Source organism: Mucor velutinosus (genome assembly GCF_035048745.1).
Source record: "Mucor velutinosus strain NIH1002 chromosome Unknown tig00001563, whole genome shotgun sequence".
Taxonomy (NCBI): Eukaryota; Fungi; Mucoromycota; class Mucoromycetes; order Mucorales; family Mucoraceae; genus Mucor; species Mucor velutinosus.
The window spans coordinates 4,631,604-4,657,940 of record NW_027041904.1 but is presented as its reverse complement, the minus strand read 5'-3'; the positions used below and the strand labels follow the sequence as shown (position 1 = coordinate 4,657,940).

The following is a 26,337-nucleotide window of genomic DNA, read 5'->3' as shown; positions in this document are numbered from 1 at the left end:
TATGGCGAAAAGCATTTGTCAAACCAAAATGAAGCAAGATATCGACAAACGATTTTGAATATACAGCTTTCCAGCATCGCATCCATGGGACTAATACTCGTAATCGCTAGTAGTTGACAGGTTCTCAGATGAAAAGCATGCTTCAACTTTGGCTTTTTTCGAGAATCATTAGCGTTTTATTAGTCATCAGCAACCGTCCAATCTGATGCTACTAATTGCACTGTCGATTTTCTCGCAAAATTTCGCTATTGTAGCAGGGTACTTGCAGAGCTCTAACATTAATATTTCAAAGCTTGATTTTGAATGCTTAAAATATCGACATTGGAAATACTTTTGTTGAGAATCTTTGATATGAGGTAAGAGATAGCAACCCATTAAATTGGAACATGTTTGAATATTAATGGTAAACAACGCATGTTCGGTGTGGCATCGGGTATTATTTGGGTTCTCCTAATACTTTCGATTGCGTGCTATTATTATGCCTATATGACTTTCCTCCCCCCAAAATAATAATATCAAGTTTGAAGAAGATCCCCTTACCTATATATAAATGTTTAATGCATGCTAAATCAAATAATTGCACCTTATAATACTCTTGAACAAAGAAGGATTTAAATTTTTTCCATTTGATTACGCTTTTATTATTACAAAAGACAAAATAATATTAAATGGCAAATCAACAGAAAATCAACTAGTTGTAAACCTTTTCTCTTTCAACCCCTCAGTCAATCAAATCGCTTAAAAACTCCGCTGACCTAAAAAAAAATTTGCAAGGGTTTCCCCCTGTTTTGATGTGAGGCAAAATTTTAAGCTCCGTTATATATAGCAATATAGCTGTTACTATCATCAAATTTCCCTCAGGTGCTAGAGCATGCCTTACTTACACCACCTAGCTTTAGATTCTGGCGTTGAGACTCTCAATCATCACTAAAGTAAGTAGTGATAACCAAGTGGAGACGGCCTATCTACCTCCTAGCCTCGGATAAAGTCTTGTTGAGCTTCAGGGATAGGCACATCCACACAACGTAAAAAAGGTATGCTTCAAAGAAACATAAAAATAATAAAAGAATGAAGAAAAGAACATACTACTATAAGAGTATAGTGGTATGTAGGCAAAAAAGGGAAACTCATACAAAGCGAGTCAAAGAAAAGCGTAACAAATACAACATCAGAGATGTTCAGAACAGCTCGCTGTTGTTGCAACAAAAATGCACACATGGGCAACATGCATGGTAATAGTCGGATGTAAAGCAACGCAAACACGCACAACTGCAAAAGCAACTGTGGTATTATAAATTTGCAGTAGAACATTAGGACTAATGTTGTTTCATGTGAAGCCACAAAGGTAACACAATCAACAAAAGAAAAAGAAAAACGCAACAAAACAAACACCATGAATGCAGTATCATAGGAAAGGAAGCAGTAATACAAACGTTTAAAGAAGTTTTATATCATTGCGGCCAGAAGAAAGAAGATACTTACCACTTACCACCACCAGAGATAGACCAGAGAATAGACAATCACCACAGATGGACCAGAGAATAGGCAATCACCGAATATAAATCAGAGAACGAGCATACACCAGAGACAGCAGACCAGGAAACACCAGATTAGCAGCACCAGCACCAGCGCCAGCGCCAGAGAAAAACCAAAGAACGAACGCCACTTGCAGAGACCAGACAAAGACCAAACAAATTACTTGCCACTTATTGTCACCACCACAGAGAGACCAGAAGAGTATAGGCAACCACCAGAGATAGACCAGAGGACAAGTATACAACAAAGACAGTAGGCCAGAAAACACCAGAATATCAACAAAACCAGCAACAGCAGCTACTAGACATAATAAAGCAAAAAAGCAGACAGCAGAGATAGCAGAAAAGTAATGGAAGCAGCACCCACTTCAAACAGGCAAAAAACTTATCGAAACCTAGTAAATAAATTCGATTATTAGTGCTTGTTCTACGTCTTTCTCTGCTCGTTGTCGAATGGTACCTACTATATTCCACTTCAAAGAAGCAGTATCAAGTACTTTTAATAGTGCAGGACCGTGTCATCAGAAGTTGGAGTGTTATTTCCAATCAAAAGGGTTCCAAAACCAATGTGGTTTGACAGTAAACGCGTTTTTCAAAAAGGGTAAAAAAAACGGGGTATGGAAAAATGAGAGGGCGCCCTAACCGACGTCACGACCAGTAGATTTGGTCTCAGTACTCTGCCGTGGTAGCCATAACTGCTGCACTTTAATTTGAAATTGTGAAGTGGGTGTTTTCGTGTTCGAATTTGACTTGATTTCACATTCTTTAAACATTTCTGCTAAATTTAACTATGAAAACTGTCGTTGTTATACTTTAATTTCTAACGCATTTATATAGAGTCGATAAAGGCGCATCGGATGACGCCGGTTACATTCAGTTTTCAGGCCGAAAATAAAGAGCAATCTTGAAATAATTGAAAACAGGTTTTTTGCAGAAATGTCAATATCTAACATATATAAATTTCATAGGAAGGGTTTCTAGTATTGCATTACGTCTTTACGATCAATTTGATCTAATATGTATCATAGGAAAAGTCTTTATTTTTAGGGCAAAAAACACGATCGTTTGATTTTCAAGAATATTCCCTTGCTAATACTCATGGAAAAACAATGATTTTCATGAATTTGCAACGATCCAAAAAAAATTGTGATAAAGCATCAGTAAGTAAAGCGTATCCAAGAGGAGTCGTTTGGTGCTATTCCAAGCGCTCAAAACGCTTTGTGGCATGAGTTTTTTGGCTTCAAAATGGTTAAGTTGGGACAGAATTTGGCCTAAAAATAAAGCGTAGTATGTCGTGCTGCCAAAGAAGTAAGTAAATTACAGCTTTTTTGTGAAATGTCCCTGGTGGTTTGCATTATACGGAACTCATTCCCTAAGTTACCGACGCTTTTATTCTAATTCTGACGATCATGTCTTTTTGAGATGCTCGAATAATACAGTGATTTAAAGCTTGAGCGTCAGTGATAATATGCAAATTTGAATGAACGACTTGCTCGGATTGACCAAGATGCTTTTCAGGTCAGTAGGACGCTTTGGCGGTCGTCCACAACAAAGGTATTACGTTTAGTCGTAAAACTAAACTTAACGTCTATTCACAACAGCGTTGAACAATTATAATAAAAGAAAAATGGCTGATACGAGACAGGTTGAGTGTTGCATACAAGCATGCATCTTAGGCTACATTTACTTTCTCCTCAAGCCACCTTTTACAGTGTAGCAGCATAGATGATGTTTATCGTATCACATCACATCTATGTTTACAAGCCCAGTCAATTGTGTGTGCACAGATGCCTCTGGAACTACAATAATACATTCAATCTCCCTAATGTCAAGATATCGAGATCCACCTACACTACATGAAACATATCGACTTAGGTGGCCTCCCAACAGGCTATACCAACAATCCATAAGGCCCCAGTGGGCTGCTATTTATATACCATCTCAACGTAGTAGTCATTGACCAGGGATCTACCATATTTAAGCAAGCTAGATGCCCTGTAATAAAGAAGCTTTTTGCTTTCGTTTTAGATACAGTTGGCAACTGGTTATTATCATCGACTAATTATTACGAATTCATCATTGAATCCGTGTCAGCAGATTGGCGAGATCAAACAACGAAATAATCATGTATCAGATTCGAGCGAACAGAGGTTCATGACACCTACATAATCTGCGATACAAAAATCAACATAAACAACTCATACTAAAATCGGGTTTAAATAGTTCTACGGAGCTAAACTGCCGAAAAACCATTCCACGCCAAATTTTCAAAGAAATGATCGCTCAAGGCTAACTTTTGTTATAGTAGTGGTGCATATAAAATTATTTTTGTGCATTGTTACTAGTCGTACCACGCCCTGTATTTACGTTATAGACTTGAGCACCGTATGGAGGGTGTTTCTGTTATGCTATTGTTATTAAAAAAACATGTTGTTTTGCGACTATGAACTCCAATTTCAGAGTTAAAATCCGATCTTTGAAAGGAAGTATCGCAGTAGGTGTGCAAACAAGGCATTCTTTGGTAGAGCAAGCATAGGAAAACAGAATATAGCTAATAGAGAAGAAGCTTGAGTGAATTGGCAATAGTAAATATAATAGTGCTTGTCGAAACATTCGTTTTTCCATATAATATTGGTTCCTTTGCATTTTACTCGCTTAATTATTTGACAACCAATGTAGCGACGGAAAGCCCCTCTATACCGGCATTATTTTAAAATACGTACAGCCCAAGCTTTGCGCTAACTTGAATGAGGTATCTATGGATTTCTGAAATCGTTCGACCTCAAAATTGACCGATTCTGATGATAACACTGCTTTCCAGCTAAGTCAAAATTAGAGTCGAATTCATAGAAAAAATCTCATGATACGAATTGTAAGGGCATTGACCTAAATTATCAGGTTGCTTTTTTTTTATAGGACAGCTATTGCTCTTTTTTAGTTGTTTTGGACATATTACAAGTTTTTGTCGACACAACTGTACCTTTTAAACTTCGCACAATGTAGAGCAAACAAACCTCTGTCGAAGGAGCCCTGTCTCAAAGCTTTAATATGATTGTATCATGAGATATTACTAAGAATTTTGTACGTTTAAGAAAAGTGCCATCTACAATGTTACCTTGCTATCACAAGCAAATTTAGGCCAAAAATTGATAGTATTGTCCAAGGACATTTTTGATCAAATCTTGGAAAAGACGCATCGGATTTAGATAAAACAAATCCCATTCAATAGCTCTATTCTGGATTTATCGTAAGGTAAAAGTTCCCGGCTTCAAATGTACGTTCCCTTCATGGTTTTCCTCAAGATCCTGTATCTTCTTATCACCTGTAGGCAGAAGCATTCTCAAACAACAGTCCCTAACAGAGTTATATTATCCACGTATGTCGGTACGGAATTGGAATGCGCATCGAATGGTACTGCACATGTAAGTAATTCTACAATTGGCATACAAATAAGCTTGTTTTTGATGTATTTTGAGGGAAGGTCGTCAAAGGAAAATAGATACGAAATCTCTAGTAATTTACTGGTAGTATGCATAATTCTGCTGGGTCATTATTATACAAATTTGTAACTAGTAACCATCGTAACATAATAAGTTTATGGCCCCTAGACACTTTCAGAGCCTCAAAAAGAAAAGAAGCAGTTGATCTTACAAGTGAATTGGCGAATTGACGTCATCAAATATAAGACCTTATGGGAAAATAACATGGATAACGACAGCACTGTTGTGCCAGAAGGGCTACAACTGTCTATAAAGATTAAGGTATTCTTGATGGGTAGATATGTCTGTGTTGTGCAACAACATGGACAAGCTATGATAAGTGAAGTGCATCTCAGCTATCTAAATACTGAGGTTCACCAGATGTGATAAGCGTTGTACAAGATAAATTGCTACTTTGGCATTCAGAACTTAGTATAAATAGAATAACTCTTGTCTTCATCAATAAATCTTTAGTTTTTGTGTCTGATCTTATTCAAATAAGTCTTTTCTTGTTTTTATAATATCGAACATTTTTTATAAGCTACAAATAATAATCCTTTTATTCTTCGTGCTTAACAAGCACTATGCAATTTGCCAACTACTCTCCATTAGTTTCAGAAGCATCTCTAATTGCCTTCATGATTATTAGAAGGGCCCTGAGTTTACCAGCCGGCACCACCAGCCAAAATTAATTTCAACTCAGACTCATAGTATATTTGATATTGGCCAAATTCTATTATTTCTCGACTTGATTGATCTATTTTGACAGATTCGACTATATAAAATTGATAATTGTCCACCACTTCCTAATACATTCTTAAAGTACTTTTCAAGGCACTTCCGATGGTGCTAATTGTGATAAGTAATTTGAATGAAATTATTGAGCAATTTGGTAGAATATGAAATACGGTTTTTAGCAAAAATATCCAGATTTTGCATATAATGGCCTCAAAAAACTGATTCAGAAGCTGCTTTGGATCGAAACAAACATTTTGATTTAATATCATAACATAATAAATGTTCAGTCCTTAGACACTTTACAACTCTAATATGGAACCTGAGTTTCAAGGCATCTGTCTGGCCTGGCTCGTATGAGAATAATGATTTTACAATCAATCAACAAAAACCACTGTTAGTTCTACCCTCTTTTCTCTGCTCAATACTGTCAACGTTCCCTTTGAACGACGTCTTGGAGCCTTAGAGATTTCACTACTTACTGCAGACATCTTACGCAGCCCATGAATCGTCAATGTCCAGACTAGCGTTATTAAATATAGAATGCAAGACGATGTCATTATGAACGATATAGAATGCAATAAAATATTATCTGATATGAATTGCGGTAATATATTACGCAATTACGAAAAAAAAAAGCACTAGCAAATCGACTCTGATTTATACCACAATCTCAAACATGCCAGACAAGAGTACAATGCTGCATACATGGAAGTATCAAGCCTGAAAGTGATTTGAAAACACTGAAAAGGAAGAATACATTGATAAAGAAGATACAGAAAGGAAGGACAACTAGATAAATTCGCTTGAAAAAAAAGCCACCAACATTTGGTAGCTGATGAAGCTAAATCAGTAAAGACCTTGTCGAATAGCAACAAATGACAGACCGCATCCTTTATTGAAAATTGGCGTCAAAACCCTCTGTGCAAGGACAGCCGCTTTGTCTGATGAATTATCGGCTAGACGTGTCCCAGACGCATGATAAAAGCCAATGGATGCATACATCTTTGCGCATGTACAGTTTGCTATGCTAGGTTTTTATTAATATTTAGTAACGTGTGTATGTACGTGTGGTATGGTATCGAGTGGTTATAGGGATAGCAACTGTAAATTAGATTGAAAGCAAAGTACAGGTGGGAATCATGTCATGTCATGTACATGTGAAAAAAAAAAAAAAAAAAAAAAAAAGTGTGGTAGCATGAAAAGCAATTAGTATATATTAGGTAGTTGTTAATCTTCTTTGAACAAATGTGGATGAAAAGAATCGTTTGATACGCTCAGCGGTGACCAGAAAGGTTTTGTTTGCCCTTTTGCTATGAGAATCTCTTGGTTTTTCTCTTGATGGTGCCACCTGGGACTTTTTGTTGAGTGCATGCAACAGAAATCGGGTTGCTTTGGAAGCTCTTTGATTGCTATTATCCGGTGTATTGCTGTAAGAGGCCAACTCATCGTCGCCCACTGAGATAATAGGCGAAGGCAACGTGTTTGTGGGTGATGGAGATACAGTGCAGTAAGTGGGATTGTTGTTGTTGATGATGAACGAGTGATGTATACTGTTGAATGTGTGCCTCTTTTTTTTGTACATTCGCTTGGGATTACCTGTTAACCAAGCATGCTTCAGTACACCCTCTGCTGTGATTCTTCGTTTTGGATTTCTGCATAATAAGCATTTGATCAGAGAAAGTGCTTCATCCGAAAGGGAACTAGGTTCAGAGTACTGTGCCAAGCTAATTTTCTTGAATAATTCTGGCATGGTATCACAATGAAATGGTAATTGACCAGTTAACATTGCATACAAAATGACTCCACAGCTCCACATGTCGACAGGGGGACCTCTATAGGGTGTGGCAGTGACCATTTCAGGTGCTGCATAAAAGGGACTTCCGCAATACGTATCGAGTAATTTAGTGGCATCAAACATCTTTCCAAACCCAAAATCGCATAACCTGATGGATCCTAGCTTATCCAAGAGAACTACAGTTGGCGTTAGTAAATGACAACATGTAAAGCTAATAGGATGACTTACCATTCTCTGGCTTCAGGTCACGATGTACAATGCCATGCTGTACATCATGTCATGTACGGTTTGTTTATTGTTATATTATCTTATTTCACGCAGCAACTTACCTTGTGAATATATGCAACCGCACTAATTAATTCTCGAAACCATATCTTTGCTTGTGGCTCGTCAATCTTTCCCTCCAATTTGATTCTTTCATAGAGCTCGCCACCCTCCACATATTCCAAAATGAAATAAATACACTTGTTTTCGACTTTGACTTGATCTACATTGACAATATGCTGGTGCTGAAAGTCTTTTGATAGCAGTTTACAAATTTCCGTCTCGTTCTCTGCATGCTGTCTTTGATCTTCATTCTTGAATCGTGTGGTGTCGACTACTTTTATCGCCACCTTTTTCTTGGTGCTGATCTCTTCTGCTAGAAAGACTTGGCCAAAGTTCCCTTTGCCCAACACCTTGATCTTTTTATACCGATCACCTATCTTGTCATCAATAGCCGCCATCATCATCATGCTGGATTGCTCGAGAAAGGGAAAAAAGAAAAAGAAGAGGAAAAGAGGGCAGAAAACAAAATAGAGTAGAAAAGCAGAATCTAATTAAGGGATAACAAGGAAAAAAAAAAGACGTAATTATGTAGGTGAACAAACTCGGAAACTTACACAATATGTCCTATACAACATATCAAGAAGGATAAAAGAACAAGAAATAACGAGAAAAGAAGAAGAGGAAGAAGAGTGCAAGACGAGGAGGAGGGTATCTAGGAGAAAGTTAAGGTTGTTTCTTCAGTTTAGCTTTTGACCACATCATCAATTTTTCTATATATATAACATGAACAACTTTCTAAATCCCTTGTCTTGATTCTTATTAATAGCATTACTGTGTATAATTGATATGTGTCAACTTGATGTGCTTGCCCCTTATGAACCCTTCCCACATTGTACATAGATGTTGGCGCTCTTTTTCCCCGAAATCAATGGTTTGGATTATAACACTCAAATCGGAAGAAATTTGCACTACCATAAACAGCATAAAATTCATGCGTATGGCTGTCGCATACAATGCCACAGGGGGATGCTAATTTGCTCATTTGGATAAATATAGCACCCCACACTGTTAGGATGATGTTGTACACTGCATTGGAATCACATCGACAGGCCCCTTCAAATACCTCCAGTGTTACCATCAATTGGACTCGTGCTGCGTTTCTCCTCCATCTTCCATGGTGCTCACTCTACGTTAAACAAGTATCTCTCTTATTAAGCTTGAATTGTTTCCGTGCTCAAAGTTGTATTATATCAATCAGCTACAACGTTTTTGCCTCTCTCCACATTGGTGGAAATCCATACTCCAGCCTCCAAGAACGCAATTTGGATGGCATGACAGATTAGCAGGCTAAACTTTCGGATAAGGAAGAATCAATTCAATGAAGAAAACAATCCTTTTGTAGTCAGTGAAAAAGGAATGAGAAGGGAAAAGGGCAATCAGCAATCACATTTCAGATCAGAGCGAAACGCTGTTCCCAATTGTTGATGACGATGGCTTTAACATTTACATTTTTCAATGGAACGCAGCAACGGAAATCCTGTTCTCAACAAGCTCAAGGGATTCAAACACCTGGAGGGATTGACTTTGAATGCTAAATCTCTCTAGAATATGAAGGGGCTAGATAGTGTACTGAAAAATTGCCCTTTCCTACGCGGGCCCAAGCTAGAATATCCTGACATTGATGAAACATTCCACCAGGCGGTATTAGCATGAGGGCATGGACAGTAGATGGCGTGGAAAAAGTCAGCAGCCTTCCAACGTAACAGCTCGTTATCTTGTCAGGAAGAACCTTCCAATCAATTTTTGGGTGCGTTAAGGCATATACCATATATTCGTGTTGATATCGGGTTGCCCGCCGTGCACTCACTCTTTGGAATTTGTGGTAAAAGAGACAAGCTAGTCAAGATGTCTGTCGGCATCAGATATGGATGTGCCTTCAAGGAAGACGGTAGGTGCAAGGCTTGTATAAATACTATTGAAACCGAGGAACGACAGCAGTTGATCATTAGAGTGGGATACAACAACCTCAAGCGATTTTTCCTTGGGCATCCTGGATGAATTACGTGCCACGTCTGGTCGCTGTACTACTGGACATCATTGGATAGACGGTTTACGCCTTCGTTGGTGGATTCCAATCGCTGGCCAACAACTGGCTTCAATCGGCCATTCTTTCGAGGCTCTGCCTTCATTGAAGACGCTGTCTATCCTTGTGAAGCTTCTTGAATACAAGCCAATTGGAGTAGACTCACATATAAAAGGGAAGCAAGGAAAGTTGGACATTAAGCATGCTGTAATTGGCATTGACATGTTTCCCCAAATCAACCAACTTTACCCAAACTTATACCGTCCCTAGATTACCGATTGTTCGGATATCAATGCGGATGGTCAGCGCCAAGTAAACGTCTTTTCAATCAATATGCCTCACACATGCCTCCCTTTTCTCTGTTACGTATGAAAACGTTGCTCCTGTTCATGTCGAGGCTATAGTGCATGCTCAAATCGGTATTGGCACCTATGTATTGTAGCAATTACAGTTTTCGCTTGACAAATGATTGGAATTGAGATCAAAGGCTGGAAAATGACAGCGAAAGGGACATAATTGTTATGGGTTTAGAGGCTATAGAGCAAAGGTATGACGAGTATCTGGCGACATTAGCATTCTTAAGCTCGAAATTGGAAGAGGTGTCAGCGCTTACTCATTTGTATGTAAAGCATTTCTTCTTTTAGGCGGTACCGCCATTTTCATTAAATTACACTATCAATGAATAAAGTCTTGCTCTTAAAAACAATTAAAATGCTTTGGGGAACCACATACGAGATTTCAACAAGAGGGTTAAAGCTGACAGCCGTTGATCACTTGAAATATATAAACACATCAATGTAAGCATTGGGTGTACATTACAACATTTGGAAAGGGCTCACATCCATCACGCATCCCCATTTTTGCCCAGTTGGGCTTCATTTTCTTATTAAGAACTGACTTATAGACACAAATTACTATGCTTCGTTGTTAAGAGACGTTGGCAGTTTTTTGGTACAGACTACAGGCAGATACAAAAGCACAATTTCACTGGCACAGAGTCAGATCAGGCCACACATAGCAAAGTATGTCCCTTAATGTTTGATTGATAGATTTTACAATACAAAAACATCGCTTTGAACATTTTACTATCATGAGAGGAATCCATAAACAGCTCGCAACAATAGATCTGATTCTCGTAAGATGCTCTACATTGGTAACAACGCGAGCGATTCATGTATGAGTGCGTACCATTGTCATTGTACCTTTTTATGCTCAAAAACGTGCTAAACACAGCAGAAACTAGGTACATTTGAGCTGTGATTTCTCATACTGGAAGCCGTTTTACGCCACTAGAGTAGCATCCCACAGTTGCTCTCGTCAGAGAGTAACTGCTTGACACCTTTGCTCAGTTTTTATGGGATCGTCAAAATTCGACCAAAAATCTGAGGTATACCTCATGGTTTTCAGCGAAAATCAAACGATCACGTTTTTTACCTTGAAAATGAAGCTCAAATATGTACAGCTTTGATGCGTACACATCTTGATTGGTTTGTACATCTAATGCTCTTCAATTGACGTTGATTTTAAAGTAAATCGTTTTGATTTCATGAGCCAATCACACTAAAACAATGCAAACATAACTTTGTTCATTTGCACCAAAAGACAAAAAATTGGCAGGGGGGTTATATACAGTTTCTTTTTATTCTAATTGTTATCATACAAGCGTTTCATCTTGAGCCGTTGGTTGTTGTTGAGCTCTTCTCTGTCTAAGTCTTCTCCTCCGACTCAAAGTGACAAACTGTGGCATAGCTCTGACATCCAAATCCGAGCTGATGTGTATAGAGGACTCTATGGCACCTATCCATTCATTCCTAGCAGCCTCATTCGGTGTTGTCATGAGGTATTGCGGTCCATCCTGTATATTGAGTCGAATGACATGGCGGAATTTGACATAATCTGATGCCACAGTTACTTGCGCGCCGTGCATAGAATGACTCCAAGCTGGTGTGGTTGACTTTTTGTTTTTGGGATTGCGATGATAGGCAGTGATCTTGGTGCCATAAATAACCACATAGTAGTCCCTACAGGTAGAGCAATGTGTCTATAAGTCCATGTATTCTGCCAATGCGCGAGTGATGAATATACTTACTTCCAGGACCGATTCTTTGATCTCACATTGGGCTTGCTGAATTCACACTTTACATGCATGTATGACATCTTATCAATCGAGCATTCATAATCTGGTAATTTCTCATTGCCTTCTTCTTCTCTTGGTATAATTACTCTGCTTGATAATGATTTTGGAAATTTGAATATCCAGGGATGAGAAGGGTCATCATAATCAGGTGGTGAATCTTTGTGTTCCTCTTGTTCCTGGCTTTCCTCTTCTTCGTCTTCTTCGGGTATAATGAGTGTTGTGGAAACATGTTGTGTTTCTTCTTCCTCGTCTTCTCCCTCTATGGATGAATTGCTAGAGCAAGCGGTAGATGCAACGGAGAGAGGTAATGAGACGGTGGATGAGAATGAGTTTAATCTAATGCTCTTGGTCGAAGAGCGTAGAGACCAGCTACTCGTCTTCTTTCGGAGCCAAGGAAATGCTACTGCTTGCATATGTGTGTCATTAGAATCACAGCTCCGATATATATATATATATCCTCACTGGCGAAACTCACCTTTGACAGTTGCATTATTGATGTTGCTATAGATGGTGGTGTTATTGTCGAATCTTAACATGATGATGGTATTTTATATATGACAGTGTAGAGGATTTACATGTAGCAGCGCAATATGAATGAAGGTATATTTGAAAATGATAATTTTTTAAAAACAAAAAAAAAAAAAAAATGAAAAAGGGGATGCATTGCAAGATAGCATGTCTTTATATAAAAAAAAAAGATGGAGAAAGAACCCCCCAAATCTGATTCCACTTGACAACGGGTTAATATAAAGGCAACTTGTGCTGGGAACTTTTCTCTACATTTAATCACGGCCAGAGCCCTATTTAAAAATAAACAAAAAAAAAACTTAAACTATCAGGAATTTCTAAATTTAACAAGTTTTCCATTTGTTTTATTGTTGCCAATCCCTTCATACAAAGTAAACAGGCACCTCTTTTGACGTGTCCAATATACAATAGTTGATTCAAGCCAATGCAGGGCTTTTATTCAATCAGCAATAGGCTTGATCGTAATATCATCATGACGATAATGGGTACAGGAGAGTTGCACTTCCCCCTCTTATTTCTTAATCATATGTAATCACCATGGATACAATAACTCCATGTAGAGTCAATTGTGCGTCTGTCTTACGTTTGACAATCTCATCATATTTGCCAAGTTGACTTGTAAAATAAAAAAAAGGGGGGGGGGGGAGAAGGAGAGCTTGCTTATTGTGAGATGTGTTCATGGGATCTTGCGTTGGATGAGTTTACCCATAGTTATTGTTTCTCCGGATAGCATGAAATGCAATGATCTGCTTATTAGCCATGCATACACTCTCAAGCAAATCATATGGAAGGTCCGTTACACTAAATAAGCATACTAGCGCGAGTGAATAATACACTATGGTGGTGCCGATGCATGACGATGATGACGGTGATGGTAATCTGTCTCCTTTGCTTGCTTGTGAATGGCGATCCTAAAGTTAATGAAGCATGCTCTTGTAATATAAAAGATGGATCACACACCAAACACAAGCAAACAAAGTTTAATGCCCCCCCCTCTCTCTCTCTCTCTCTCTCTCTCTCTCTCATACTGTCTACTCCTCCTCCCCCCCACACACACACACACATATTTTTTGATGAATCCAGAACCGTATTCGGAACAATGGTTTGTATTATCGTAATCTCCCAACGGCCGCTTCTGGCTCTCTCTTTTGGGTCATACCACGTAAACATTATCCCGTTAAAGGATCTCCTGTTTCAATAAGAGTTTGATAACTTTTTTTTTTTTATTATTATTACTATAAGCTGTTTCGGCATTAGTTATATGACAAAAAGACATATGAGACAGATGAAATGCATTTTAATAGGGTCGATAGTAAGATGATGATGCGGATGATGATGAGTAATTACCATAGCGGTGATTATTTGATGATTGAGGCGTAGTGTTATAATTGTATCCGTAAGACGGCTGATATGAAGATGAAGATGGAATGTAAGGCTGTTGCTGATAAGGCGGCTGTTGCTGTTGCTGCTGCTGTGGTCGTGGTAATGTTTCAGGGGAATACAATGGTTGCTTTACGATAGGCTTTGGCACATGCTTTGTAAGCACCAAGACGCCCAGAAACAAATCACATTGTCGCTTGGTTTCTTCCACACGGACGACATACAGGCAATCTGGAATGTGCTGCACTTTGTACAAAGGAATCAAGTAGAAATCCTTGATCCTGGTCTTGTTGTGTCCAACTACGGCATAGCGTTGTCTTGAGTCCAGGTAATTAAGCAAGACTTGACCTTGTGGATTGGCATCGCCCCCTTTTGCCTCCACTTCCAGCAACACGATTTCACGACTAGTGGAATACTGTGTCTGTGTCACATAATTGGTAACACGCTCAGATGGGATACGGCCTTCAATCCACATGGTAGGTGAAAGTACTTGGTCCCATTCCGCCTCTGATAATAAACGGCCTCCGATTTGTCGAGCTGAGGCTTCAAACTCTGCAACTTGTGGCATATTAACACGACCTTGCCAGATGGTAGGGAGTACTGCCTGCGAGTCATCTTCATCTTGTGTTTGTGCTTGTACCTCTTGAGCCGCATCCTCCTTCTCCTTCTCCTCCTCCTCTTCCTTTTCCAATTCAGTGGTGTCTACTTCATCCACCTTAAATGTCTCGTCTTCATCGCCCAGCAGCTGCTCTACGTCCAATGTAACTCGTCTCTTTTTGGCTTCGGGATCTACATCCTCTGCAAACGTAGTACTAGACATTGATCCGCTTCGTTTGTTGGACACATGGGAAGTATCCTCTTGTGCAGGGATACCAATACGGGCCAATATATCGTCCAGGGGATCAGCTTGATGAGTAGAACTGGTGGTGGGACTTAGGCTGGAGATGGGTTTCTTGCTGGTATTCGTATCCGCTTGTGCATTCGTCGTGGTAGGTGAGATGGCTGTCCCTGCTGATGCAGACGTGGGTGATGAGGACGAAGACGAGCTGTTGTGTCTGTTAATTTTGTCCAATTCCTGTTGCACTTGCTCAGAGTACATGTTGTCGTTGTCTTTATCAGGCACCATGATGATATCTCCCTTATGCGTCTTTTTGATGATGGGTGTATTGTCTATCTTCATGACCGAATTCTTGAGTCCCTTCTCGCGGAACACTTCAGACAGAGACTTGAGCTCAGGATTTGCCATGTCTTCAGAGGACATCTTGACCAGTTCATCTGGTGTCAAATCATTAGTAACTACTCTGATTTGAAAAACCTTGTTGGCCTTGTCTTTGAGGTTGTACAGTAAGGAGCGAAATTTGCTCTTGTAAGGCTCTCCACAAGTACGACGCTTCTTGTTTGGCCCTCCATCGCCCAGTTGCTCCAGCATGGTGTTTTCAATCGACTTGGCGAGTGCTTCTGCTCTTTCCTCCGTTGTCAGTGTGGATTCTTCCATCATATCGGCATTCTCAGTCAGGGCAACGTCAAAGATGGATTTGAGGACAGCCTTCATGTTCTTGATGACATTGCGTCGCACTGGGTTCTCTTCCTCTGTCATTTGGCTGGGTGACATGGGCGTGTCAGGTGTAGCAGATTGAGGTGCTTGTTCTTCATCATCGTCCTCTGGATCATCTTCAGCTTGAAATTCCTCCTCTTCATCTTGTTTTTCGTCTGCATCACTGTCATCGTCCTCTTGCTGACTATCCATTCCTTCCGTTTGTTTACTATTGTTCTTTTTCTCTTTGCTGGTGACTGGTGCCATTGACTGTGCACTTGTGCGCATGGCCGATGTACGTCTGGTGGGTCGTGAAGCAGGCGTCTCTAATTCGTTTTGTTTGCGAGCACAGACATCGCTGCAGAAGGAGTCCTTTCGAGTGCGATTGCTGCAGCCAGAGTAAAGGCATTTGGATTGGGTGCGTGTTCTGGTCTGACGAGTGCTTGTGGGTTTCTAAAAATGCGTGCAAAGAGTGAGTCTACCGTCATGCTCATGCGTGTGCTGATTTATTACCTCTTCCTTGACTGCAACCTCTTCTGCTTTGGTTTCTTTGGCACCTATAATACACACAAGAGATTAGTCGCTGACACAAGTAGATGCACACACACACACACACACACACACACACACACACGCACACAGGCATAATATATACACGCACACAGTCATAGGGAAGCAGGCTATTTGACACGTTGCCCTGTCAAATATGTGCATGACAGGTGCACACACACACGCACACAAGCAGTGGGGATGGAATGGGATGGCCTTGTTCTTCTGCATGATCACGTTGATCTCTCTTTTTTTTCAACGAATGAAAATTTGCATGAATGAAAGATGGCATTGCTTTTTATATAATAAACGATTTTATAAAATAGATTGGAATAACAGCAGTTTATAATGTACATTGAATAGATATTTATGTAATACAAAGAAAAATCATGTTTCATTACATTCAAAACGACGAGAAATGTGGTCAAATGGATCGCATAGACTTACTCTCGTGCGTGTGTGTGTGTATATGATGCCCATATAGACGGAAAGAAAAAAAAAAAAAAGAAATGATCAACATACCTTCTTTGCACTGGTTGCAAACCCAATCAATATTCTCCTCATCGTCCTCTTGGTTGTCTGGATTAAAGTCGACGCAGTTGCAATGAAACCTAACATATCTCAAGTTAGAAACAATTCTACTCGCGCTATTTGAGTGACAAATACTTACCACTCCTCACATGTGTCACATTGCACCATGGGCTCACCGTTGTAGGGTCGCTGGCACGTACAGTACAGCTTCTTGGCTCTGGTAGCTCTCTTCTTTTTAAGTGGAGATGGCACAGCTGGTTTTGATCTTGATCGCGTTACCCGTTTTTGTTCTTGCTGCTGTGTTGATTCCTCTGGTGGTGCTGCTGTTACAGTGGGTATGATGATGGGCGGTGGCGGTGGTTGTTTCATCAATGAGCCAGGCGTGATGAAATGATTTTCATTTGATGCTAAAGCTGCTGCTGTTGCTGCATCCATACCAGCAGTAGCAGCAGAACCGGCTGCAATCAAATCAGTCAAATTTATGCCCTCAAGACCCTCAAGCCCATTCTGTTGCAACAAACCCCAATCATTAGAAAAGCTGTTGTTATTCAATGTGTCAAGAGGAGCTGAATGCCATTCAACCTCATGCTCTTGTGCTGCATGGCCTGATGCAGTGTCTTCTGTTGACAGCAAGTTAGTTTCTGTTTGGTCTTGCAAATCCAAATATTCATCAATATTCATTGCGTGGTATGTATATATGTGTGTGTGATAAGAGAGAAAAACGAAAAACGAAAAACGAAAAAAAAAAAAAAAAAAAAAAAGAGCCGCTGAATACCCAACAGGGAAGTGCAACACGCATTGAAAAAACTTTACTGGGAGCAGTCCAGGATGCCCAATCAGGGTATCGTTTGATGTGATGGATGGGATGAAAGGCTATTTGAGAAATGACGAAATTTTAAGCATCTACTGCTCACCTTGACTAGTGCTAGCCATCTTTCTCTTTCCTTTCATCAGAATGACTGACAACAACAACAGTGAGTGTGATACTCATGCATCATGCTCGTGAAGCAAACAGACTCACATGTCTTCTTTTTTTTTTTTTTTTTTTTTTTTTTTTTTTTCTTCACAGCCAAGACCCTCGAAGCCATCAAATATACCAGAGGTGATCTTCGCATCCTCAATCAACTCGTCTTGCCTCATGAGACCATCTTTGAAACTGTGTTGAATGTTCAAAATGGCCATGCTGCCATCAAGACCATGAAGACTCGTGGTGCTCCTGCCATCGCTATTGTCGCTGCTCTTTCTTTGGCTGTCGATGTCAATGCTCGCTTCGAGCAAGGTGAATTCGAAACTGTCGATCAAGCCGTCAAATTCTTGTTGGAGTCATTAGAATACCTCAAAACATCTCGTCCTACCGCCGTCAACTTGTTTGATGCTGCTGCTAAGCTCGAACATCTCATCAACACTACAGCTAAAACTGCTCAAGAACCTGTTACTGTCGTTACTGCTTACATTGAAGCTGCTGAACAAATGTTGATTGACGATGTTAAGGACAACAAGAACATTGGTAAATTCGGTGCTGATTACATTGTTGAAAATGCAAAGAATCCCAAAAATATCAGCGTCTTGACCCATTGTAACACTGGATCTTTGGCTACTGCTGGTTGGGGCACCGCCTTGGGTATCATTCGTGATCTCCACAAGAACAACAAGCTCGAACATGCCTACTGTACAGAAACTCGCCCTTACAACCAAGGCTCTCGCTTGACCGCCTATGAACTCGTATATGAGCAAATCCCTGCTACTTTGGTCTGCGATAATATGGCTTCTGCTCTCTTGAAACAAAACCCCAATGTTCAAGCCATCGTGGTGGGTGCTGATCGTGTTGCTGCTAATGGTGATACTGCCAACAAGATTGGTACCTATCAATTAGCCATCACTGCCAAACACCATGGCATTTTGTTTATTGTGGCTGCACCTTCCACCTCAATCGATCTCAAGACCAAGAGTGGAGATGATATTCCTATTGAACAACGTCCTGCTGAAGAATTAGTTACAGTTGCTGGTGTGCGTGTGAATGATAATGAGCCTACTACTATTCGTACAGCTGCTGCAGAAATTGGTGTTTGGAACCCTAGTTTCGATGTTACTCCTGCTAGTTTGATTTCGGCTATTGTCACTGAGCAAGGTGTGGTGGTAAAGAAGGAGGGAGAAGATGTGTTTGATATGGCTGCTTTTCTTAAATAAATAGTGGATTGAGATTTGAATCAGGGAGGATTTTGGATAATGATATGCTTATCTTTAGAAAAGCTAATGGATACAATTCGATATTTGAATTTCTTAAAGAGAACTCATGTGTATGCCCTGTTTAAGTTTTGTTCTTGCATCCTAGGGCAGCTTCACTTCTTGCTGCTGGTTAAATACTATAATACCTAATTGTATTGAATTTCGTTGGAAGCTCTAACAAAACAAAACATCTGTTAACGCTTCACTTCGACCTGTTCTCAACAAATGTGATTCATCATTGAAGAATCAAAGTGCCTTGTCCCATCGAAATAAAATCCATCTTAACAATCTTGATATGGCCATTTGCGTTATTACAAGCAGCAATTTCAGCTTGTTAAGTATATTAAAATTGCATAATTTCACCTTTATTAACACAAATGCCGTTGTTATTCTTCAGCAATTATTGCATCTATTGGTATAGTTTAATACAATAGCTTGCATGCCAGGAAATAACAATTAGCAGCAATCGTTCGAAATATAAGTTCGCATCAACATCCAACGACAAAAGATCGGCATGTTAAAGATTTAAAATTCCGAATTCGTTTTCGAGTTTCAGTTTAGACCTCCGCTTATGCCCTGATGACGATAATGCAAACGGTTGTTGAGAGAAGAGAGATTTTATAAAATAGTTAACTTTGAATAGAAGCTGCTAGTAAAACTTTTTAAATTACTAAATAAATGTGGGATGTATGTGTAGTCAAAGTTGTAGAGGGCAAATTTTTTTTGACTAGGGAATGTTTGACTTGAGGTTACTAAGAACAATGTCGATCAGCAATGAGGAAAAAGAGTGAAAATGGACAAATTTCAATGTAGGTAATACAGCAGAGCAATAAACTCGAGGTCTTTTCAGTACCCTGCACAGTTGAATCAGTACGCAAAATTACCCCTTCGCCATACGTTTAATTCAGCATACTGTACGCATTCAAACTAGTCTTCTCCAACATATCACCATGTCAAACTCATTGTCGTCAGCCATGGCTTGATGCCCATCTACGCTAAAAAGATGCATGTTCTAATTTAAATAATACAGGACTACCATGATCATTTGCAATAACGAGCGATTGAGTCATTGTTCAATATCATTCGGCTTTATTTATGACAATGTATTTAACGCCTCTATATTTCTTGCATTTTGCTCCACAATAGTTCGCACAATATCAAATATCAAAGCTTCTCGCGGCAACGGATAGTTTTTATACAGCTCAGTAACTGATGGCGTTGGTCCAGGTGGTGCAACAGTAAGCATTGAGAAAGGGGATGCCGATGTCGTTACTCGATGATCGGGTGACACCCGTCTAGTCAGCGCATGCATGTGGTCATTTAGTCTTGATTGCGCCATGGCCGTGATTTTTTCATCTTCCACTTGCAGTAGAATCATCAGGGTATCGATGCAACGCACGAGTATTTTGGTAGATGCTATTAAAAAAAAGGTGTTAGTCACTCACATTGTGTTATATAGACATAGACATACTCACAGTAGCAAAAGGAGTCAATTTTCTCCAACTGGTTCATCAGATGAAAGCACATGTCGATTGAATGCAGCACGAGTTGAATTGCTTTATCACTAACAATGTTGTCCATGTCACCAAGTGCGCGAGCTTTTCTTGATTTTGGTTGTATAAGGCAGGCTTGAATCTTTATTGTTGTAACATGAACGTAGGACGCCATTGTGATTTTGCATGCATTGATCTCTCTTTCAACCATGTCTTTGGTCAGGGTAAATGGATTGTTGCAAATCTTGACGTCTTGTGGCAAATGACACCACCATGCACGTATTGTATCCTCGTATCGTATAATGTCCTCGAGATTCATTTCAATTACTGCTGAATTATCGCTTGTTGACACTTGTCTTGCCTGTGTTACCACGGCAACAAAAGCAGGATGTGTGGATAGACTCAAGATGAGATTAAACACTTTGAAAATGTTCCTTGTCTTTTCTGGCTCGTCAGGCAAGATGTCGATGGGTATATTTTGTTGTTTGATCAAGGTACGCTCATCGCAAGTAATGAAATCTCTAAATGGCAATACGCTGTTTCGATGGATGATAGAGTACTTTATCCTTGTCATTCTTGGTAGGTGTGGGCCGCCCTTTGCAAAATCTGGGTATTCTTTCTGTAGGCCATCACACAGCAACATGGCCATAGAAGACCATTTGAACGAGTCCGCAACTCTTGATGTGGTCACCATAAAAGGGATTAGTAAATGTATTACCAAGACCGATTCCAATGCCTTTCCAGGATCGTCAAACATGTCCACGAGCTTCTCCATGGTCAGATCATAAAAGTATTCGCTAAAATACCGCTTTTCATGCGAATTAAAAAAGTTGTGCTTGCATGTTGATATAGCAGAGCAGGTGCATATGGCCAATACAAGAGGGTCTTGCATTGGATCTTGCAGCGTATGAAAATGCTCCATAAAAGAAGGTTCATGCAATATGGATACAATGTCGTTGAAGCAGGAAAAGAAGTTGGCAATCAAACGCTCGATAAAGAACTGAGGTTCTAGAAAAGCTGTAACTCCTGTTGAAAATCGCTTTGAGATGGCTTTTGGTGAAGATGTGGATTCTGGATCATCCGAATGCTGGAATGACCTTGCAATGATTTGCATGGCATTCTTGACAAGACTTGTGTGCATGTGTTGATGAAGAACAATCGTTTTCGCTCGAAATGTGTCTCCAAATGGCGATAGGTATCGAATCGCTGATTTTCCATACATCATCAGTTCCTCCAGGCTTTTGATTTCTGTTGCTAGTCGCAGCTCTCCGTTGACTATCTGGAGGTCCCACTTTGGTTCTTGTATTAGGGCTTTTTCTTGATGTAGACTTGTCTCGAGTGATTGAATCTGTTTTTCCAAATGCCTCACTTGTTGGTAAAGCTCCAGTGAGTTCTCTCTCTCTTCCTTGTCCTCTGCTAGTAATTCGTCCTGCACGTAAATGTATTGCGTTGTGCATTTTCTGTTGGTCTGTAAGCAGCGCTGACAAGCTTCATTTTGGCTTAATCTCTCGCATTTGCGTCGTCTCTGTCGGCAATCTATAAGCCAGGATTAGTTTCAGTACATTGAGTAGACCTAGTGTAGCGATGATTTACATTGGCATGGAATCTTTTTGTTCATTTGGGAGTGTGATAATTTGGATTACAAGAAAAAGAGCAAGTTGCAGTTCTCGGATAGCCGAGACTTGCACTCATGTAGTTACAAAGTACATCCAATCATATTCAGTCCATATCAGATGCTGTGTGGATACATTGAAGCAAGCGAAACCGGGATGGAATCAATGTCAATTACACCGAGAACATCACCATTCAATGCGTTTACTTGAGTAGAATCATCTTGCAACTGCGTTTGATTCATTTGTCTCTATTGGCATTGCTTTGGGCGTGATGCTTTGAAGTATTTATATACGGGATGCTTTTACTGAACGATCTTCAATGCTGGGTATCTTTCAACTCAACTTATCGATAAAAGTGCGGTTATATCTCTTATGAATTTGCAAATAAGAGTAATGCCATTAACTCAAATATGAACTACCTTCATTCTGTACCTGTTGGCTAGTCTACGGCTTGTGATCTCTGATGGCAATCTCTCTCGGCATCTTAAAACCTCACTCATTCAACTCATGGTCAAGGTGACCGTTTGGGGACTCGATGTTTTGACAGAAAATTTTTTTCGTGAGCAATTATAAATAAGCTGGATGGGGTAGGTACGTCTTTCTTTCCCTCATGTTGCTGTCTAGCAACTTGTCAAAAGGTAAAGTCATCGATTCAAGTATATGTAGAAAACGGGAAACGGCATTCTTTCTTCTTCTTTTGGGGATGAGATTGAGAATATAGAGTCAAGCCCTGAGCAAATACCCTACGAAGGTATACTTGATGTTATCCATATTCGCTGATAAAGAAAAGAAAAACGCCATTTCCATTTCTCATGTATAAAATCATTTTATAACGAGGCATTTTTACTAATATTTTCTTTACCAATATTAGATGGATATCCATTGCTATAGCATTTGATGTTTCTCTTTAGACTTGTTAATAAATATTCATTTAAATCATACATTCTAAAATGGAACTGTGTTTCCAATGTTGTCTTGTTTTGCCTTTGCTACCATCAAACCAGAAATTGCACTATCTTGCACACTGATGCCAACGCTCTTGAACAGTGTAATCTTGCCCCTGTCCTTGTCCGTGTTGCTTGTGTCGATGGTACCCATTTCAATCCAATCTTGAGGCTTGGAAGACTTGACCAACTCACCAGCTTCATGGCCACATGCATCAACAGAATCCACAGCAATAAGCTCTGCGCGTTTGACAGTGTCAGCATCCACTTCATGCATGTCCATACGATAAGAGCCTACGCAATTGAGATGGACGCCGGCCTTTAGCCACTGACCAAACAGGACGGGTTCAGTGGCATTAGTACATGTACACACAATATCAGCATTCTCTACTTCTTGCTGCAACTGCTCGTTGGCAGAGACAAATGTACGATCAGGATACGCCTTCTTGAGATCCTCGATCAATTGCAATCGGCGCTTCTCGCCACGGTTCCAAATAGCAACCCGCTTCAAGCTCGGTCGAACAGCAATCATCATGTCCACATGCGACCTGCCTTGAGCACCAGCACCAAAAACGACCAAGTTCTTTGCCTCGGGATGGGCATAGTAACGAGTAGCTACACCGGATCCTATCATGTCACACACACACGGCGTCTATCAGTCTATACGCTCCGTATATCCATTTAATTGTAATACCCACCTGCGGCAGTACGCACGGCAGTCAAAGCATCTGCATTCATGACAGCTTCTACACCGCCAGTCTTTTCATCGATCACGAGAATGGTAGCAGGTAAACCGCTCAAACCGTCCTTTGTAGGCACACTGACAATTTTGATGGACGTGGTGTGGTCCAATCGAGATGGCATAAACAACACCTTGTGTGTCTCGGTTGAAACGCCAATACGTTGTGGGGATTGTGCTTCCAATGCCTTTGCAGCATCCTGTTGACCTTGCGTATACTTACTAAATGTAGCTTCCATGAGATCTACAATGGCATTGGCCATCTTTGGGTCACCCTGAGATAAGAGCTGGTTGATATCATTTGCTGATAAGATAAGAATAGACATGTTACAGAAGGGTATATTCAAAAGAACAAAGTAAGAGAGAACGACTTGTTTTGTCTTTTTTTTTTTGGATTGACCTATCTCGAGGTATATTTTAGCGTGCTGTAGAATTTTGGTTCTCAAGGTAAATTCCCACAGGGGTACTTGATTGGGCGCTGTATTTTCGATTTCTTCTATGCAAGATGAAAAAAATCAAGTAACCGTTTATCTTCTTCCCCCTTTTTTTTTCCTTTTCACTCTTATTATAATATGGAAGCTCCTCCCACTCTAAACGATCAAGTAGTGCAACTCGTCTTTGGTTTGGCCAACCTCAAAGTGGACATTCCCATTGTCAATTTCTCATTGCCCGTGCTGGATGTCTTGTTTGCCATCCTCATCAATTACTCTTATCGATCAGCATTAGGCGTCTCACATAATCAGGTAGGCTGGTATCAAGGTTTGTTGGCTACACTCGTCATGGCCACTGGTGGTGGATGTACTGTGGCCGTGTTGAGAGGCGAGCCTATTGGTATCTTGAAGAGCAATGAGTTCTGGGGCATCCACTGGTAAGGTGTTGCGCTAATCTCTGCATTTATACTTGAGCTCATCACGTTCACCAAACAGTACTACCTATCTTGCCATGTTCTCAAACCCTTACGTCTATCAGGTGGTCGATTTCCTCTTTTCCATCCCAGTGGTCGAGCATGTGTTTACATTGTCCGATAGTATCTTGCGTGCTTTGGCCATGATCCAAGTCGGTGTCGAAGGAGTGAGTGCCAATCCAGCTTTAGGTGCTGATAAATTTGTAGCAAAGGTATTGTGTGGTACGCTGGCTGGCTGCGGTGGTGGTCTCTGGATAGGTGAGTGTATAGCCATTGAGTAAGCTTGTGGAGAGTCTAACACAACATTAAGATGCTTTCCGCTTGAATCAGCCCAATTGGTCATTCTCTACACCTCGCCTTTTGCACGTTGCCTCTGTGGACATGAAGGTCTCTTTCCTCACCTCTCTCTTCTACGTATTTGCCACTACACCCGCCTTCTGTGAATACTTGAGTCTTCCCATCATCAAGCCCATGGAAGCCCAAGCATGGAGCGCTGTGTTTTTAACAGCTGGATTAGTGTATGGTTCGTATTCCAACAAATGGGCTAAGCAGAGCAAGGCAATTGAGGAGATCAACGATAAGATGGCAGAGGACAAGAAATCAGAGTAGTTTGTAATTTTCCGACAAAAAAGGTCAAGATGTATACGGTTGTAATAATAAATTCCTTGTAATTGATATATACACTGATATGATTCCTACCACTCTCGCTTCTTTTCTTTACTTCTCTCCCCTTTATTTCATATATATATATATATCTTACAAAGATGGGAAGCAGTATCTCCAAAGTGAGCTGTGCCGACATGTCCATGCATAAAAAGTACCTGAAATCGACACATCGTCGCCCAACAATTAAAATCGACAAATCAAAGATTGGTATTCCCACTGATTTTAGGGCAAGTATTTTGTTTTGTATTTTCCTCCATGATAGCCAGTAGTAACATATGTATATCATCATAATTAAAAAAATCAATAGCACACCTATCATGTTGGTAAGTTGACTTGCTCAATGAGTACAGTAACACAAGTACAGCACTAAATTTTGCATCCGTAGGTAACAATAGCCCTGTTATGGACGAGGTAAATCACTTTTACAGCCAATTGAAACGTACACAGAATACCAACTCTTCCTGATTCCAGTTTGCAGATACCGCCAGCACAGAAGCAGCAAGCATACTCACAGATTCTGATTTCCTGGCAACCATGGCACAGATTACAGACGCATTACAAAAGTTCCCGCTGCCAAAAACCACTCGCCAACCCTACAAGAAAAGCCCAACACATAGCAAAAGCAGAATTTCGCCATTAGGAACAAGCCAAAGCGATCAACAAACCTCATGTCGCCCTGTCACTCTATCCAAAAACACTTCCTTACAAGATACAGCCATGCTGACATCAGGAAGCATGTCTCCAACTGCTATCAAAAGCGCCTCATCAGCAGCAGCACTGGAGGTATCCACGTCCATGATCATGAGTAGTGGTGACAAAAACGACTTGTTTAAGCATTTCAGTGAAAAGGAAAAGAATGTATTGCAACTGACAAAATCTTCCTCGATACAAAACATGGAGAGATTTACAAACGAAAGTAAAATGGCGACCATTGATCTAACTGGTGGCTATTACGATTTCAGCTCCTGCCTTCAGAGTAGAATTGATGCCCAAATTGTTGAATTGGCAAGAGCAAGATCCAAGAACAAAGCTAGCCGATCACCTGTAAGTACAGAGTAGAGTGTCATTTAGTCTTTGTTTTCGCTCACATCCCCTTTAATTCAATAGAGAAACAACATGGTTTTTGACAAGCCAAGCATCATGATCTAACATATATGAATAAACAAATGTGGTATAAATGCATCCTGTTTTATTAT

At 40.2% G+C, this 26,337-nt stretch overlaps 8 protein-coding genes across 8 annotated transcripts; 3 read left to right on the top strand and 5 right to left on the bottom strand.

Annotated features, from left to right (window-relative positions):
* Positions 1–6,968: 6,968 nt before the first annotated feature.
* ATC70_010155 (uncharacterized protein) lies at positions 6,969–8,281 on the bottom strand (the record flags this gene model as incomplete). Its single annotated transcript, XM_064829375.1, has 3 exons — positions 6,969–7,723; positions 7,776–7,812; positions 7,877–8,281. 3 exons carry the CDS (start codon positions 8,279–8,281, stop codon positions 6,969–6,971), a joined length of 1,197 nt encoding a protein of 398 aa, XP_064686577.1.
* Positions 8,282–11,551: 3,270 nt separating this feature from the next.
* Positions 11,552–12,570, bottom strand: ATC70_010154 (uncharacterized protein; the record flags this gene model as incomplete). Its single annotated transcript, XM_064829374.1, has 3 exons — positions 11,552–11,918; positions 11,987–12,437; positions 12,510–12,570. The coding sequence occupies 3 exons, from the start codon at positions 12,568–12,570 to the stop codon at positions 11,552–11,554; spliced, it is 879 nt and encodes a 292-aa protein (XP_064686576.1).
* Positions 12,571–13,859: 1,289 nt separating this feature from the next.
* PRE5 (Proteasome subunit alpha type-6) lies at positions 13,860–17,237 on the bottom strand (the record flags this gene model as incomplete). Its single annotated transcript, XM_064829373.1, has 4 exons — positions 13,860–15,929; positions 15,990–16,033; positions 16,548–16,636; positions 16,696–17,237. 4 exons carry the CDS (start codon positions 17,235–17,237, stop codon positions 13,860–13,862), a joined length of 2,745 nt encoding a protein of 914 aa, XP_064686575.1.
* Positions 17,238–17,511: 274 nt separating this feature from the next.
* On the top strand, positions 17,512–18,743 carry ATC70_010152 (uncharacterized protein; the record flags this gene model as incomplete). Its single annotated transcript, XM_064829372.1, has 2 exons — positions 17,512–17,530; positions 17,626–18,743. The coding sequence occupies 2 exons, from the start codon at positions 17,512–17,514 to the stop codon at positions 18,741–18,743; spliced, it is 1,137 nt and encodes a 378-aa protein (XP_064686574.1).
* Positions 18,744–19,875: 1,132 nt separating this feature from the next.
* On the bottom strand, positions 19,876–21,893 carry ATC70_010151 (uncharacterized protein; the record flags this gene model as incomplete). The annotated part of the gene is made up of 3 exons (XM_064829371.1): positions 19,876–20,198; positions 20,258–21,811; positions 21,869–21,893. The coding sequence occupies 3 exons, from the start codon at positions 21,891–21,893 to the stop codon at positions 19,876–19,878; spliced, it is 1,902 nt and encodes a 633-aa protein (XP_064686573.1).
* A 940-nt stretch (positions 21,894–22,833) lies between these two features.
* On the bottom strand, positions 22,834–23,897 carry ATC70_010150 (uncharacterized protein; the record flags this gene model as incomplete). Its single annotated transcript, XM_064829370.1, has 2 exons — positions 22,834–23,459; positions 23,531–23,897. 2 exons carry the CDS (start codon positions 23,895–23,897, stop codon positions 22,834–22,836), a joined length of 993 nt encoding a protein of 330 aa, XP_064686572.1.
* Positions 23,898–24,143: 246 nt separating this feature from the next.
* ATC70_010149 (uncharacterized protein) lies at positions 24,144–25,084 on the top strand (the record flags this gene model as incomplete). Its single annotated transcript, XM_064829369.1, has 3 exons — positions 24,144–24,439; positions 24,498–24,733; positions 24,786–25,084. The coding sequence occupies 3 exons, from the start codon at positions 24,144–24,146 to the stop codon at positions 25,082–25,084; spliced, it is 831 nt and encodes a 276-aa protein (XP_064686571.1).
* A 155-nt stretch (positions 25,085–25,239) lies between these two features.
* On the top strand, positions 25,240–26,290 carry ATC70_010148 (uncharacterized protein; the record flags this gene model as incomplete). Its single annotated transcript, XM_064829368.1, has 5 exons — positions 25,240–25,368; positions 25,449–25,464; positions 25,527–25,552; positions 25,613–26,185; positions 26,249–26,290. The coding sequence occupies 5 exons, from the start codon at positions 25,240–25,242 to the stop codon at positions 26,288–26,290; spliced, it is 786 nt and encodes a 261-aa protein (XP_064686570.1).
* Between the last annotated feature and the right edge of the window lie 47 nt (positions 26,291–26,337).